The sequence below is a fragment of the Lepisosteus oculatus genome, chromosome 13 (genome assembly GCF_040954835.1).
Source record: "Lepisosteus oculatus isolate fLepOcu1 chromosome 13, fLepOcu1.hap2, whole genome shotgun sequence".
In the NCBI taxonomy this organism is placed as follows: Eukaryota; Metazoa; Chordata; class Actinopteri; order Semionotiformes; family Lepisosteidae; genus Lepisosteus; species Lepisosteus oculatus.
The window spans coordinates 27,097,413-27,114,996 of record NC_090708.1 but is presented as its reverse complement, the minus strand read 5'-3'; the positions used below and the strand labels follow the sequence as shown (position 1 = coordinate 27,114,996).

General features: G+C 39.6%; 1 protein-coding gene across 1 annotated transcript; it reads left to right on the top strand.

Moving 5' to 3' along the window:
- Positions 1–12,746: 12,746 nt before the first annotated feature.
- Positions 12,747–17,090, top strand: LOC102694962 (putative olfactory receptor 2W6). Its single transcript, XM_069197742.1, has 3 exons — positions 12,747–12,976; positions 14,326–14,497; positions 17,013–17,090. The coding sequence occupies exons 1-3, from the start codon at positions 12,747–12,749 to the stop codon at positions 17,088–17,090; spliced, it is 480 nt and encodes a 159-aa protein (XP_069053843.1).
- Positions 17,091–17,584: the final 494 nt, after the last annotated feature.

The following is a 17,584-nucleotide window of genomic DNA, read 5'->3' as shown; positions in this document are numbered from 1 at the left end:
TAGGATTCCTTAGGGAGTTCAGACTAATGGAGTGATGCTCACCAGGCATCAGAGCAAAAACAGGATTCCTGGCTCCCTAGAGAGAAAAATAAGGCTCTGCTGGGAAACTGGAAGAAACTGGGTAAGGAGAAAGGAAAGTAACCCAGACTGCACATGAGATGAGGAAAAGTAAAGAGTCCTGAGTGTGAAGAAAAAGCTGCCAAAAAGTGAAGCTGGAAAAACAGCAGAAAAGAGGGCAGTCTGAGAAAATAAATAGATTGCTAGGGCAGCAATGTACAGAACAGGAACAAGGGTGCTAGGTTTAGAATAGGATGACTGCACAAGGAGAGCCCTAGGGTCCCAGACAATGAAAGATGCCTTCTGAAAGCGGAAATGAAGTATAAAAGAGGGAGGCCAGTTGAAAAGAGTGCGGGATCCATGGCAGAGGCCTGGAGCCACTGTGCAGACTGGTAAAGGCGCTTCAGTGCAGAGTGAAGTCCTGGAGAAAGGGAAACTGGAGCAGAGCTCTGCAGTGCAGAGTGAAGTAAAGTCTTGAGCTGAAGTTTCATCACTTATTAAGATAGATCACCAAAAGGAGATGCAGTCAAAGCAGCGATCCCTGAAAAAAACATGAGCCCTAGTGTGAATATGATCGTTTCCCAGGGAAACCCAGATGTATGGGATGTAATTTTTGAGACTGATAAAACCTAACCATAAGACCAGAACACATATTACAGCTGATGTATTTTTTTAGTTGTTGTTATGCTTGCTTTAAGTGTTATATCAATTAATTTTATATAGTATATTAAGAACCCATGTGTTAAAAAGTGACGTTCTCTTGCAATTTGCTGTTTCAATTCCTGTTTGTTACAGTAAAGTTATAATGTAGGACATATGAAGAAGAGGCTAGGTTAACATTTCAGACACCTAGAAATGTGAAGTTGACCAGAGAGATCCACAACACTGTTACAGCTTGTAAGTCATTTGATATTAGGGTTATGAACTCATTTCTTGCTAACAGAAAGTCTGAGCAAAAAGTGGTTCCGGTAGGAAAATGTCAACTTCGCTGAAAGTCTGACCCTGAAATTTGTTGATTGTGATGACACGAACTAAGATTATAGGAAATTGTCAACTCTTCAAAGTAAACGGCAAGTTCGTTTCACTGAGAGCTAAATCAGTTCTCGGGATAAAAACTATTTATCCTTTGTTGCTTTCAGTTAAAATCTCAGCATCAATGAAATGTAGATGTAGTGTCTCCACGATTAATCTTGTTTCATTAAACAGTCCTTTTTTCAGATTAAAATTTCAGATTAACATCATGATAGCTCCGACTTTTAGGTTTAGTTTATGAGAAGCAATACATGAAGGTGTTTGCTCATTCAAAAACTCAGTTGGGAAGTTTAATAGTTTTTTCTCATCATCTGTTACAATGGTATCCGACAAAACTTTGACCTCCTTTGACATGTACAGTAGAAGCAGTGGACGAAGGTAAAAATGCTCAGCATCTTTCAGACTTGCATAGTTCATTGTTGGAATGATCTTATCTGCTTCTCGTTGTCTGTGTTCCCATTTTGTCAAACTATCCTTGAAGGTGAAGTGGTAAGGAATTTCAGTGTAAAGATATTGTAGTGCTTCCTGATTTTCGGCATTCAGTTTAAATGAGGAAGTCAGGAGAGTATCTTTATTCAATGCTCATTGCAAGGCTTCACTTTCTTGTCCTTCAGCAAAATACACCAATTGTTCTTGTTCCAGATAGATGGCTAAGCAAATAATGATACTGTATATAACCGATCACGCATCTTGTTTTCCAGTAATCTCCACATTGCTTCTGGTGCTGACACATATTAATAATAATAATAATTAATAATAATTGCTATTACTTATATAGATCTTTTCTGGACACTCCATTCAAAGCGCTTTACAGGTAATTGGGACTCCCCTCCACCACCACCACCAATGTGCAGCATCCACCTGGATGATATCGGGCATCTAAGTAATTTTTCACCTCATCATGAGCGACAGTTTGCTAATTTTCCTGGCCCACAAAGTTTGCACAGCCGTATCCTTAAAGATACATTCGACCAACTTGATCGAAGTGCAGACTTCAACATTGATGTGGCAGTTGAATTTGTAGCTCAAGAACTTGTTGTATGGAACGACATTACAATTATCAACATGATCAATTCCAATTTGAGCTGCATCAAGACGCGATATTGTTAATCTCTCAACTAGCTCTGTTCTAAAATTGACGTTGCTGGCTTCAACTTGAAGGTAAAAATCAACAGCCCACTGCTGGAACAGCTTTCCTCCAAACAAAATAGGATTAACACAAACCTCTCCTGTTGGCAGTTTGATCGACTTTCCACTGATCTTTTTGCATTTTCATGGCCAACCATGTTGATTTCAATATTTGGCTGCCATCAAGCTTGACCATGAGGATAAAACAAATTGTATCTCATTGGATCTAAATTGGGACTGAGAATGTTCAAATTAAACTGAGTGTTCTGATCGGCTTGTGGTCTTGGGTAAACTTTGAGATCTCTCTCAAATGTGATTTGTTCATGAATGCTGAACAGCTGATGAGATTGTGGCAGTTGTAGCGGCGAGGCTTAATAATAATGCAGAATTAAGTGTTTCTGAGCTTCCCAAATGAGGCCCCATTTCTCTGTTCATCTCTGTGGTGCAGCCACAGAGAAACCATTCATGCAAGATGTTTTCTTTTGATAAGGACAGCTCCCACAGGGGGATGCACTTAGCTAAGCCTGGCTATCATGATCAATGGTCACCCATTGGCGCCTATCTGTTTAGGGAGTGCGAGTTGGACATCTGGACTGCATTACTAAGTGTCAGGACTAAGTGACTCATATCTCACCTTGATCAACCAATCAGGGACTGGTGGGGCCGAGTAACCCACGTGGGACTCTGATGCCCATGGAACTTTCAGCCAATCAATGAGCTGAAGTTCCTCCAGGTAAAAACAGGCAACACAGAGAGCCTGGGAGATTCAGATTCAGACAAGATTCAGATTCAGATTCAACAATTCTAAAGGGAATTCAAAGGAGAATCCCAAGGGCAGGACATTCTCGCAGCGTGCCTCCTGACCATCCTGAGACTCAGCCCGGACAACCACGGAACGGCCAGTGTGTCCGAGTGACAGAACTTTCCTTTGTTCTAAGAGTCTAGAGTGGAGGTTGCCAGAGAGTAACCAGCAGCAGGCCTCGTGAACAGGTCGGAACTGTGGACAGCTGAATCACTATTCAGAACTAGCTCTTCATCAGGAATGAACCGGTCCTCTTCCTGACTTGCTGGGACCCACAGTCATCTTTTCTCCTGTGCACAAACTTTGCTAGTTAAAGCCAACACTAACTAGCCGGTCAGTGAGCATCAGCAGCGCACCGTTGCAAGCCGCACAGCACAGCCTGGCACGGAGCCAGAGAGCGCGGATTGGACAGCAACAGCCTGCAACTGTTTCTTTGTGCCCGCAGGAGATCTGAGTCCCCAGAGATTGGATGAGTATTCAACTTCAATGCATTACAGCTCGAGAATTCAATTGTTATCCCAACCAGTTGATATCAATTTAATTCCTAAGAGTTATGTACTTGTTTCGAGTATCTAATGTAGAAGTTATAACCAAGTTCATTTATGAAACGGTCTTAATGAATGATATACTGAACGTATGTCCTCTTGATGTGTAACTCTTTGTAACTGATTGAATATATAACTTTTGTATTCTGACAACCCTCTCGATAAGATCTGTTAGGTTTATATGCATATTCTATGTATTAATAAATGTATCCTCGTGTATTAGTACCTGTGTGTGCGCGTTGTTTGAGTTATGTCGCATGGTTGGACTCTAAAGCCATCAAAAGAATCAACTTTGTGATTTACTGCTACAATTAATAATTGTCTCAGTAAATGCCCAAACCCTACAGAACTGGTGCCTTCAGAGAGCCACTATGATTACATATTTGGCGTCCCTGAACCGGTTTTCCCTACACAGTGGTTCGTAATGTAGTCTGCTGTTAGAAGTAATATGACTTTTCCATTATGACAGCAGCTATTGAATAGTCTGTCAGATGGTCTCACAGCAAGGAAGTTCAGAGAATGGCAGTTCTGACACACTGTATCCATTGGACTACAGTTATGCTGCTCTATTCCGCTCTTAATAAACTTCTTGTTATGGATACTTCTTATTGCACTGATCCATGATTCGCTCTTTTTTGTGCGTGACTTTCAGCATTACATTGAAGTCTATTTTGATTTTGCTCAACAGTTTCATTAGCCAATCTATTTGCAAATCTTTCTCTAACAAGCTCATGTCATCTATTTGTTTCTTTCTGTCTTTCAATCCTTTGCCTGTTTGTTTACTTTCAGCTACTTTTCTTTTTATTTCAGATGCTTTTCTTCAGTCTGCCAAGCTCTATTCATTCTATTCATTCTGCTGCTTTCATTCATGAACTTGTTGGTGATGTTTTTGAGAAGCAGTTTCTCCTGTCATTTTCTTAAAAAAATACATTGAGAAAATCGGTCAGAAAAAAAATGGAAATTTTGAAACAAGGTCAGAACATTTTTAGGAAAATAGTACTGCAAACTGTTTTTTCTCAATTTTACTGCTAAATAAAACCTATTGCAAAAGGAATTAGGTCAAAAGCATGTTTGGTAATTAGGTTATTCAAGTTCAAAGAGCTTTCTGGACAGATGGACATAAGCAAATAATAAGTATTAATAATAATAATAATAATAATAATAATAATAATAATAATAATAATAATAATAATAATAATAATAACAATAATAATAATGTTACTATTATTATTATTATTATTATTATTATTATTATTATTATTAATATTAATATTCCACTCGGAATTAACTCCAAAACCAGGTTACACTATGCCTCACACTAAAGAATACTTAAGGATTGGAGGATGCCTACTTCCCCACAGAAAATGAATGATAGGAACATCATCAAACTTTTATAACTTGTGCTTCCCAAGGGAATATTTCATATTTATCATGTGTTTTGGTTAAATGCATGATAGTCGTGAATCTTTCCGTTCATAAGTAATTACTGTAACTCTATGTCTTTTGCCCAAATTAAAATTAGAGTTTTCTTACACTAAAGTTATCATGTACCTTAGTGAATTTCACTTTCACGCGATTGTAACTACAGCATGGGGATTCCACACAAAAGAGAGTATAGCAGAGATAAAAGAGGCCAGGGGTATTCTAAATAAATCCCTAGGATGGACCATCTCATTCCCTAAATGGTTCAGGGAAAGTAAGTGTTCCCCAACTTAATGGTTTAGGAGGGAGAATCAAGATGCTTAACGGTGCTCTGATAAAGGAGGCTAGAGAATGGAATGGAATGTCATCTGCCAGCCTGATAACCACACAAGGACCCCTTGTTTAAAGAATAAGTTCATTTACTTTTAAGTTTAAAGAATACTTGTTCCTTTGCAGTTACGTTTAAAGAATACTTGTTCTTTTGCAGCCTACGCATGCTGACGCAGCTACCCACCTGAACTACTATTGTTTAAAGAATGTCCCTTAACAGAGAGAGTCCACTAAAATTGGCAATCTGTATGGGCACCCAATAAACTGAATCCTTCCCAAATACTTCTGAATCAGGAAATTTCTGTCTCACGGATACATGGGGATCAGATATGTCATCCTGGTGTGCACTCCATCTGTGGCAGGAGCTTCACTATTAAACCAGCTGTTGTTCCAGGAATAAACTTTTCTCATATCTCCCAGATATTACCATCATCGGGCATGTCCACTGAGGATGTTCAAGTGACAAAAAGAAGAACTATTAAATTCTGGAAAAACACAACAGGACTACTGTTGTGACTTAAGCCCAATATGAAAAAAATCACCTTAGCTGGACAGGGTAATTGGGAAATGGGTAAGAAAGGGTGATGGCACACAAACACAGAACAACTCTAAATCTGCAACATCACTCTCTTCTCTTCAAAATACCAGGAATTCCTGATATGCAGAAACAGCCTCCGATCTCCTTGACACCTATGAGACAGGACTTCTAACTGTTGACTTTCACTGAAATCAGTTGGAGGGCCTCACCTTATATCATGCCAGGGCCCAGGTTGTAGAGTTCAATGGAATACCTGTCAGAGACAAGAGACACAAACAAATGACCAAGTTCCTCCATTATTAAAAATGATATTTTCCAGAAAGATCCTAATAAGGAGAGACTCCTTATGTGCTGGAAAACATCGCTGCCTAATTTAAAAACTCACCCACTCGCTTCAATTGGGGGCAACTAGAGGTAGACAACACATGTTGGTATTCTGGGGATATATGCTGACGCCAGGCACTTCTGTCAAAATTGTCCTGACTGTCAGCTAATCTTCCCGAAACTCAATTTACGTGCCTCTTAACAATGTTTACCCATTATAGAAGACCCCTTCTCCCCTACCTAGGACGGGTATGGTGAAGTATAAAATATATCACCAGGACCATAGACAAAAAGAAAAATTTACCACGTGAACCTATTAAAACCTTTGCAAAACTTTTCCTCAGAGGAGGAAACATCCATCTAGTGCTACTGCCCTTTCACTTGTTTGACATATGCTCGAATAGTCCTTTCTCCCAATCTATCACCGAAATAGAGTGAGGAAGCTACCACACAACTACACTGTTACACTGCTGTTTTCTCTCCCATTCCCGATCGCATACACATTTAACATCACATCAAGATGCCCCCTGAAAACATTGTAAATCTTCTCCTTTATTGTATCTATTAAGCAAAACGAAAGGAAGTCTGTCAAAAAATATCATCAAGAAAAGTAATAGCCCTTGATTCAGCCCTGTCATCCTGGTACTGAATGAGGTCTCTCGATTTGATTCATATCCAATGGCTCGGGTGATGAAGTTTTGGAGATGTTGGGGAAAGCGGCATATCTTACAACCCTGGACTTGACAAAGGATTATTGGTAGATTTCCCTCTAGGAAGAAGCCAGACTTAACGTGATTTTTAAGGTGAGCTCAGTGGTCTAAATATTTTCTCAGAACCACCTCTCTCTTGGTAATCAAAAAAAACATACAAGTAAAATGCTTTTTAAGTTTTAGTATTTAGTGGATCACCTTCATCACATCAACACAGCAATAATAATAATAATTCCAGTAGCACTAGTTTTAATATTCATCATTAATCTTCTTTAAAAAAACTACACATCACAAACAAAAAGTAAATATATTCAAATTGAAAATAGGTTCTCACAACAGACAACACAATTAGTCAAGATTTGTAAAACAATGTTGTCCTCAGTCTTGGTGCTGGGCTTTCAGTGCCAGTTTTGTCTGTAGTACTGGAAGCAACATTGCCATACTGCTCTAAATATGTTCTCCACTTTTCTTTGATTACTCCACTACAATATTTTCATCATGTGTTAAGACTACAGCACTAATACATTTTACCCTGTTCTTGCCATGAATGTTCCCTGGTGCCTTTCCTCTTTGACCCAGAAGAAAGTCTTTTCATATTTTTATGAGGATCCCTTCAATAAAAATGTGTTCAAATACTGTCATTTATGTGATGAAACTCATAAACCCATTTTTGATTTTTGCAGATTTATATCATTGATAATTTAAAGATTTTCATCTGACGATTTTAAGGAACAAATAAATTTCAATTAAAATATGTACAAATTCTTACATGTGACTGTAGGTGTCTGTGAATCTTTACAAAATTTATGAAATAATGAATCTTTAGTATTACTTTCTCCCAATTAATCCACTATGCAGTTTCTATTGTAATCACATTATTAACAAATGTGAAGAAGTAAAATGTGCACATTATCTATGCATTTCTTTTGTAGTTTTCAATTGTACAATTCTGTATTATTGTACACTTAACAATGAAATACTGTAGGTGACGATAACACAGTTTTGGGGAAAAAAGCATACAATCTCCATGCAGATTGCACCACAGGAATGTAACCTTTGGTCCCAACACTTGTGAGTCAGGAATGCTAACTACTGCACTACAACATCACCCTGCAGAAAGAACCTTCTGTTCTTCACTGACTTTCTCTTTTGGCCTGATGTGTTGAACAGAACAAAAGCCTTGACTTGGAAGAAATGGCTGCAGTTGCATGGTTGAATATGATGACAGATTGCAACATTAGATGAAGAAAGAGGAAAACAGTCACAAAAGGAGTAAGCCAAAAACTGGGTTGCACAGTAACTTTTAAACCAAGAAATCACAGTTGGTGTTTGGTTATGATGACATCAGATGTACTGTAGTCCTTCTGTCCACTATGATATTACAGTTCAATCAACTTGTTGCTAGAGGGCACCACAAACCAGGTGCTGGTAAAGCTGTACAACAGAGGCACAGAGCAAGCAGATGTCTCTAGCCAACCCCTGATTGCCTAGTCCTGTATCTAGGGTCCCATACCTCACCTCCTCAGGCCTATATAAACTCTGCTCTTCGGCCTTGTAATGCTCAGTTTTGTCTATGTTCTGAGCTCCAGATCTTTACTTAACAGATTTTTTCCTATTTTTGTATTCTTATCTTTGTCTTTATTCCTTCACTTGTTTAGGTCTGTACTTGTTAGTTTTTTGTTTTTTTTCTTGTTTCGTGTTCCCTGCCCTAGTTGTTTTGTGTATTCTCCCTGGATTACCTACCTGGTTCTGGACTTTTTTCTTGACTTGTGGATTGTGTTTTATTATGGTACATTGGACTGCTTTGACTGTTGAAACCCCGCACTGACCCATTCCTTTATTTTTCTGATCTGTTTAGGCAGCCTTTACACATGCAGGTTCTTCACTGTTTGGCCATCCTTTGGGTGAATAACAGCGACCTCTGACCCACTGTCAGTGTAAAAGTACACATTTTGAGAGGACTTCAACTAAGAGGAGCCTTGCTACGCAATCATCAGTGTCTTTCAGAATGGACAAGACTGTGACATACAAGCCTGTGTGACATCAGTGGAATATTATGCCTATCAGAGAGGCCCCTTTCCAGCAGTATTACTAGTGCTTTAAAAAAGGGGCTAAGCTGTCTTGTTAAGGGAAAAGACTTTTAAATAACTTGCCTCTTTACACCATGAAGAAAACTGCTATCTGAATCTGATTAACTGTACTTCTTTCCTTAAGAACAGCTTCCATAAAACTTTTGAAAGGAAGCATAGTTTAAAGGATGTAGTAGTTCAGATGGGTAGCTGCGTCAGCATGCGTAGGCTGCAAAGGCACAAGTAATAGGTTTATTCCATGCTGAAAAAAAGAAGAAAGAAAACACAATGTTTTGGCTGTGGAGACTTCTTCAGGTGTGCTCACATCCTCCCTGAGAAGCCAGAGATGATGCAGAGTTCCTGGAAAACAAGAGGGTGCCATATGGCACCACTCTGATGAGTCACTGATCTCTAACTGTTGGACCCTGCTGCCTGAGCCTGTGTCCTCCTGCAGCAGGGGGGCAGGCTCAGGGTGGTCTGAGAGTGGGTGCAGGATACCCAGCACAAAAGGACAATGCAAAGGCATTGAGGCAGGAGGCCTTTCCCTTCCCTCAGAGTCATTACTTTGCTAGGCAGGAGTTGGTCCTAGCTCCAGGTGATGAAAGGAAGGCCTCCACCGTTGCTGTATGCCAACAGATTCAGACCAGATTGTCTCTGCTACCAAGAACTCATAACATAGTCAGTTCATCTGTGGAATTTCAAGCCCTGTCATTCCACACATTCCAGACACAGCACATGTTACCTTATTTTTAAATGTGTTATATGTGTAACAGGAAGGGAAAATTTTATTAAATGTCTTGGTGAGTTATTAAACATTATGCCTTGTTTGTGAGAATGACAAACTAGAAAAAAGCTGATTCTGACATGACTTTGAGGGGAATTTCTAGTGATTCATGGACAATAAAATATAAACACATCAAACACAACACAAGAAACCTCTTCTCAAAGGAAGATACAATTTCTCTCAGCTTGCTCTGATGTAAAAGTATTTAACAGAGCAGTTTCTTTATAACAATATATTTTAAAATAATGATTATAGCCCAAAATAATAAACTTTCAAGTATAAAGTATTTATGTAATAAATAAATATTCAAATACAGCAACTTAACATGTGCTTTGATACTTTAATATTACATTTAGAATACGTACCAGTATCACATTTTAAAATATGTAATCATTGTCTTTGTTCTATTATTAAATGGGTCATACTTTGTCTTAGCAACATGAAGAAGCACAATAAAAGATGTCTCTTTAAAAGACGTGGTTACTCTGGGTTGCAATTACATTACTGTGTATACATGTATTTGGAGACATTATGATCATACCATTTTACTTCCCATTTTTGAAAGCAGGTCACAACTTGTTCTATGAGGGCTGAGGCTCTGCCAGGATACCGTTGTAAGGGAATAGCTCATACAAATCAGATGATGCATGTTCTGTACCACTGTATCCCTCAAAAGGCTGTACCATTTAAATCAAGCTGACATTTTTCCTCATTATGCAAATAATTCTGTCAGCACCAGTAAATAGGCCTCTTTTTCAAGACTTTCAATGCCCAATCTGTTAAAGGAATTCAGCTAATACTTCTGTACAATTCTCAGAGTCACAGCGTTGTCTGTTTTTTTTTTTGTATCAGAACAACTAATACAGCATTGGAGCTCAGGTACACCAAGTGTCAAGGGAAGAGACACAGATGTGACAAACACACAATCAGTAGCTTTAAAGTGAGCTATACATTTGAACCGTAATTAGTGAAGAGAACTTACATAGTCTCCTGTGTTTCATAAGAATGAGTTTGATTCACTTGAGGAGACACTGTACAAGAACAGATAATAATAGATCGAAGGTCACAGTTACTGTAAGAAAAAATGACATTACAGCTTCTTAAGGACTCATACACACCTCTTGTCCACACTGGACAGGATGCCACCCCTGTTTCACCAGGGATAAACTCCTATTAAAAGTGCTATGTGAACCTTAAGCAGAAATACTTGTACTCAGAAAGTTCCCAGCTCAAATCTTAAATCTGTCACTATGTTTCCTCTTAAGCAAGTGTTCCTGAGCGCCATCCTTTAGGTGACATCTTAAAGACAAGGCCTATTATCAGTGACTTCTCTGGAGCAGCACCTGAAACAGCTCACTCCTACAAAAGTGTCTGTCTAAAAATAAGTGTATACTGTAGTACTATAATTATTCTATGAGAATCCATTTAATCTTAATCTTTAATCGCCAGCAGCCATATCACTCTGCAACTCACAACTGGCAACCCACTGAAGCTAAGCAGGTGTGAGCCAGGTCAGTACTTGGATGAGAGACCTCGTGGGGAAAACTAAGGTTGCTGCTGGAAGAGGTGTTAGTGAGGCTAGCAGGGGGCTAGTCTAATGCCCCTAGTAGAGTGTCAGGGACACTAAACTGTAAACAGGTGCTGTCCTTTGGATGAGATGTAAAACTGAGGTCCTGACTCTCTGTGGACACTGGTGTCCTGGCCAAATTTCCCATTAGCCCTTACCGATCATGGCTTCATAATAATCCCCATCTATGAATTGGCTTAATTATTCTGCTTTCCTCCCTACTGATAGCTGATGTGTGGTTGGATGTGATGTGTGTTCTGGTGCACTATGATTGCTGTCGCATCACCAGGTGATTCCCATAAAAGCAGCTGAGATTCTAGGAAGAGTACAACACCAGCAGTCGTGTCCTATGCTGGAAGAGCACAGTGAAAAGATTCAGGCTCCAGGTATGTGACTTTGTACTTACTGACTCTGATTCCTTCCTCCAGTTTGTCTGTCTTGCTTCTTCAAAAGAGAGAATGCTGACTTTTAAAAGATTCTTTAAAAACTTACATTTTTATATATGGAATTATCCTTTACTATTATTTTTATTAAGTGTATATTGAATATAGTTTAGTATTTCTAAAACTGGTCTTTAAAGATCAATGTTATATACAGTATTTAAAGATATTCTATATAAACTTTAGTGATTTATAGCTCCACAGCGATGTGTGCAGGGGACAGTTCATTGGCTCATCTGAGCCTCAGGCACAGTCAAATCTGAAACATCAGTACTTGCTGATAGAGTATGATCCGTAACAAGCAATTTACAGTAAAAATTGTCAGTTCCTTCCTACTGTATTTAAACTATGCATCTTTTTCAGATTTGTGTGAACAGCAAACTAAAGCAATTATATCTTTGTATCCCAGTATTCCCCTAATTTGTGTGAACACTTAACTAGAGAAATTCTGTCTGTTATATACACATTTAATAATATACAGTACTTGACTAGTGATTCTAGATATATTTTCAAATTATTATCCTCCCTATAAACTGTAGTTATTGCTTTCATATTGATTTCAATTTCCTGATTAGGATAAAAGCCACCTGCCTCATAAGTACTTTTTAAAACAAAAAATCAATGTTACTTTTTCTGTATCAGACGGAATACAGTTATGTGGATATTTAACACTAATATTAAGTCAACAGCTGCAGAAAAAATTCAAAGCTCAGAGACACACTAAACTAGATAATTGAATAATTGAAGTTCCTGAGTTCTATACAGAAATAAGATTAATTAGAAATACGATTAGATTATTATAAATTAATTTGAAAAATCAGATAAGAAGATAAGAATAAGAAATAATCTTAATATTAATAAAGATAAACTTTAATTATCTTAGTAGGGTCCCATCTGATAAAAAATTAACTCAGAAATAACAGAAACCCTAAATGAAAATACGTATCTATTGTAACTCTGTCCAGACTCTTCTGTCGAAGTCTCTGAGCTTCTGAGTTATGAACAGTTCCAATGTCACCCTGCACTCTGAGCTCATCATCGTGGGAATGCCAGGCCTGCAGCAGCACTATACTGCACTCATCCTGGTGTTAGTGACCATGGACCACCGGCTCCACACACCCATGTACTTCTTCCTGTGGAACCTGGCTGTCTTAGATATACTGATGACGACGTCTATCATACCCAAGATGCTTGCAGTTGTAGTGTGCTCTCTGAAGGCACCAGTTCTGTAGGGTTTGGGCATTTACGGGGACAATTATTAATTGTAGCCGTAAATCACAAAATGATTATTTTGATGGCCTTAGAATCCAACCATGCGATATAACTCAAACAACGCACACACACGGGTACTAATACACGAGGATACATTTATTAATATATAAAATATGCATATAAACCAAACAGATCTTATCGAGAGGGTTATCAGAATACAAAAGGTATATATTCAGTCAGTTACGAAGTGTTACATATATCAAGAGAACATACGTTCAGTATATCATTCATTTAGACCATTTCGTAAATGAACTTGGCTATAACTTCTACATTAGATACAAGTACATAACTCTTAGGAATTAAATTGATATCAACTGGTTGGGATAACAATTGAATTCTCAAGCTGTAATGCATTGAAGTCGAATACTCATCCAATCTCTGGGGATTCAGATCTCCTGCGGGCTCCCTGGCTCTGTGCCAGGCTGTGCTGTGATGGTGCGCTGCTGATGCTCACTGACCGGCTAGTTAGTGTTGGCTTTAACTAGCAAAGTTGTGCTCAGGAGAAAAGATAACTGTGGGTCCCAGCAAGTCAGGAAGAAGACCGGTTCGTTCCTGATGAAGCGCTACTTCTGAATAGTGATTCAGCTGTCCACAGTTCAGACCTGTTCATGAGGCTTGCTGCTGATGCTAACCTCGGGTGGATCCTCTGGTTACTCTCTGGCAACCTCCGCTCTAGACTCTTAGAAAGAGGAAAGTTCTGGCACTCGGACACACTGGCCGATCCGTGGTTGTCCGGGCTGAGTCTCAGGATGGTCAGGAGGCGCGCTGCGAGAATGTGCTGCCCTTGGGAGCCTTCTGCTCCTGGGCCGTCCTGCCCTGGAATTCTCCTTTGAATTCCCTTTAGAATTGTCTACAATAGTCCACAGAATCTGGAGCTCTGTGTTGGCTGTTTTTACCTGGAGGAAATTCAGCTCGTTCATTGGCTGAAAGTTCCATGGGCATCAGAGTCCCACATGGGTTACTCGGCCCTACCAGTCCCTGATTGGTTGATCAAGGTGAGATATGAGTCACTTACTCCTGACACTTAGGAATGCAGTCCAGATGTCCATCTGGCACTCCCTAGACAGATAGGCGCCAATGGATGACCATTTATCATGATAGCCAGGCTTAGCTAAGTGCATCCCCCTTTGGGAGCTGTCCCTTATCAAAAGAAAACATCTTTAAATCAGCCTGCATGAATAGCTTCTCTGTGGCTGCACCACAGAGATGAACAGAGAGATGGGGCCTCATTCGGAAAAGCACCGCAACACTTAATTCTGTCTTATTAACAAGCATCGCCGCTACAGTGTTTTTATAACATGACAGAACCATTTCTTTTGCGGGCTGTTTTTTACAGATGTACTTTATAATCTCACTTGGTGCTACTGAAACATTCCTTATTGCTATTATGGCTTATGACAGATATGCTGCTGTATTGAAACCGCTGCATTACAACACCATCATGAGCCCCAGGGTCTGTATTACAATGGCATCCTCAGTCTGACTGCTGGGCTTCCTTGCACCTGTTTTGTCAATAGTAATGGCAAGCAATATGCCATACTGTGGCTCTAATTATGTCCTCCACTGTTTCTGTGACTATCCCACTATAATGTCATTAGCATGTGGTGAGATTTCAGTACAAGTCAATTTTTCCATGTTTCTTGTCCTGATTTCTATCTATGTGCCTTTCATGTTCATCCCGTGGTCTTACTACAGAATTGTGTGGTCAGTGATAAAAATGAAAACTGTGAAGAGCCGTAAGAAAGCCTTCTCAATGTGCTCTTCACACATGACTGTGGTCTTCCTGTATTTGTCCACTGCCATGGTGTATATTGGACTGCGAATGGAAAATATCCCTCCTGAAGGACGCATCTTCATTGGAGCGTTGAGTTACTTCATTACCTCTTTAGTCAACCCCATGATTTACAGCTTAAGGAATAAACAATTCAAGGCAGCAGCTCAGCGATACTTCAGGCTCCAAACTATTTTTCCTAACAGAGGAAATAATTTTCTCAGCAGCACTAAATGAGCCTTCTTTTCACGAATTTCAATTCCCAATCTGCTTAAGGGGTTCAGTTAACACTTCTGTACAATTCCTGGCTGGCACAGTGTTTTTTTTCTGACCTGAGTAGTCAATTGAACCATTTTTCTCATATTTACAAATATACTGATATAAATAAGAAACGCAACATTTTCTGTAATGAGAATGCTATAGTTATAACTTATGTACTTTCACAAAAAGTTTTCAATTTGTTTTAAGCTCTGACCAGCAGTACAGCTTTTGAAGTGAGGCATTGCAACTTGTCAATCACACGAAAGCTCATTAGCTGCACTTTTACCCAACGAGGATCAGGTGGGACAAAGCCTGATCAGGTCACCTAAAAAGGCCTTAATTCAAAGGTCACTGCAAGAAATAGGCAACACTAAGTCAGTTTTCTGTGCATTCCAAAATGCCTCTAATGTCAACAGAAGCAAGGGAGAGGGCAGTTCACATACTGCAGGAAGACATGTCTTGTGTCAGCGTTGCCAGACACTATGGAGTAAGCTGCTCCACTGTGTTCTGACTGCAGAGCAGATTTCAGCAGACCAGCAGGACAGATGACCATCCAAAATCCGGTCACCATCGAGTGACCACTCCAGAGCAGGTCCGACACAAATCAGACTGGTCCATCTGAGAGATCTTTTCAGATCTACCACTTGTACTGTTGCTGAATCTGCTGGCAGACACAATTCCCACATCAGTGACAGGACAGTGAGGCTCCCTGCGCCTGGCCTTAGAGCAGGACGACCTGTCAGTGGTCCCCTGCCCACACCTCATAGAAGTCATACCTGACTAGCTTGGTCCAGACGTAAGCTGCAATGGACTTGTCAGCAGTGGCATCAGGTTCTCTTCATGGCTGAGTCACTCTTCAGCCTGTTTAATGCAGAGGGGAGGGCCAGAGTGTGGAGGAGGAGGTGTTGGGTTTCTTTTTTCCATCAGTATATATACTTTTGTATTGATAAGGGAACTGTAATTCTTATTTCAGTTTTTTACCCAAAATGTTAACTTCTTTATAGCTACAGCTACCCTGAATTGTGGGTAGGAATATTCTGATATGGACTTAATGAAATGATTTGACTGACTATGTTATGTACAACTTGGGTGGAACAAAATACCAAAAGAGGGTTCCAGGAGTTGCATTTGAGACCCATTTCTCCACATACATTACACAACTAAACATTTTTTGTTTGTGGTCCCATTAAGACCTGATTTTTTTCTCTGAAAGGGTGAAACAGTGTTTTCTCTAGATTGTTGGTCATTTGTTGTGTTTTTGCTGATTAAAATTTCTAAATGTAAACTCCCATCTACACTGGCATAATGTAAATAGTACATTATATAAAAAATATTTTTAAAAAAGAAAGATGAAAGCTGTAAATCTTTTTTCTTAGTTTTGTATATGTTGTATTTATAAATTCTTTCATTGTTAAATAAAAGTTTAAAAAACATTTTTTGGCACATGTAGGGGTTTTGTGCATTTACTGGGACAATTATTAATTGTAGCAGTAAATCACAAAATGATTCTTTGATGGCTATTAGAAAACCGACTTTGCGGGATAACTCAGCAACGCACAAACACGGATACTAATACACGAGAATACATTTATTAATATATAAAATGGTCATATAAACATGACAGATCTTATAGTGAGGGTTAGCAGACTAAAAAAGGTATATATTCAATCATGAAGAGTTACAAACCAAGAGAGGTATACATTTAGCATACAATTCATTTATACCGTTTCATTAATGAGCTTTGATTACAACTTCTACACTAGATACTTGCAAACAAGTATGTCACTCATAGGAATTAAATTGATATAAACTCAGGTTGAGGTAGCAATTGAATTCTCAAGCTGCAATGCAGAATGTTGAACACTCATCCAATCTATGTGGATTCAGATCACCCGCGGACACAAAGGAACAGCGACAGGCTGTTGCTGCATCAAATCGGTGTCCTCTGGCCCGGTTCCAGGCAGTCCTGGTACGACGTGAGGTGTGGGAGAAGAAGGGAGAGATTCTTGCTGCGGTGCGCTGGCAGTGGGCTCTCTGAAGACCGGCTAGTTAGTCTTGGCTGAACTAGCAAGAGTTTGTACACATGAAAAGTAACTGCGGGTCCAAGCAAGTCACACTCTTTAGACAGGAAGAAGACCGGTTCATTCATGATGTAGCGCTAGTCTTGAATCCTGAGATTCAGCTGTGGACAGTTCTGACCGTAGTTCAATCGTTGATCAGTTGAGTGTTCGTGGTGGGGTACAGGTGGTTCATGAGGCTTGCTGCTGGGCTTACCTCGGGCGGATCCTTTGGTTACGCGTTGGCAACCTCTGTTCTCGACTCTGAGAACTAAGTTAAGTCCTGGCACTCGGACACACTGGCCGTCACTTGATTGTCCGAGCTGAGTCTGAGAATGTCCTGGAGGGGGCATCTTCTGGACCCTGTTCTGCCTCTTTTATCTGGAGGAACTACGGTCGTTCACTGGTTGAAAGTTCCGCAAGCATTCGAGACCCACGTGGGGTTACCCTGCCCTACCAGTTCCTGATTAGCTGA

What these genes read in the sequence shown, in the direction of transcription:
- LOC102694962 (XM_069197742.1), top strand. Translation starts at nt 12,747, where the DNA reads ATGAACAGTTCCAATGTCACCCTGCACTCTGAGCTCATCATCGTGGGA. An exon ending in TCTCTGAAGGCACCAGTTCT is followed by an intron (nt 12,977 to 14,325) that starts GTAGGGTTTGGG and finishes ATAACATGACAG; the next exon opens with AACCATTTCTTTTGCGGGCT. An exon ending in GTATTACAATGGCATCCTCA is followed by an intron (nt 14,498 to 17,012) that starts GTCTGACTGCTG and finishes GCCCGGTTCCAG; the next exon opens with GCAGTCCTGGTACGACGTGA.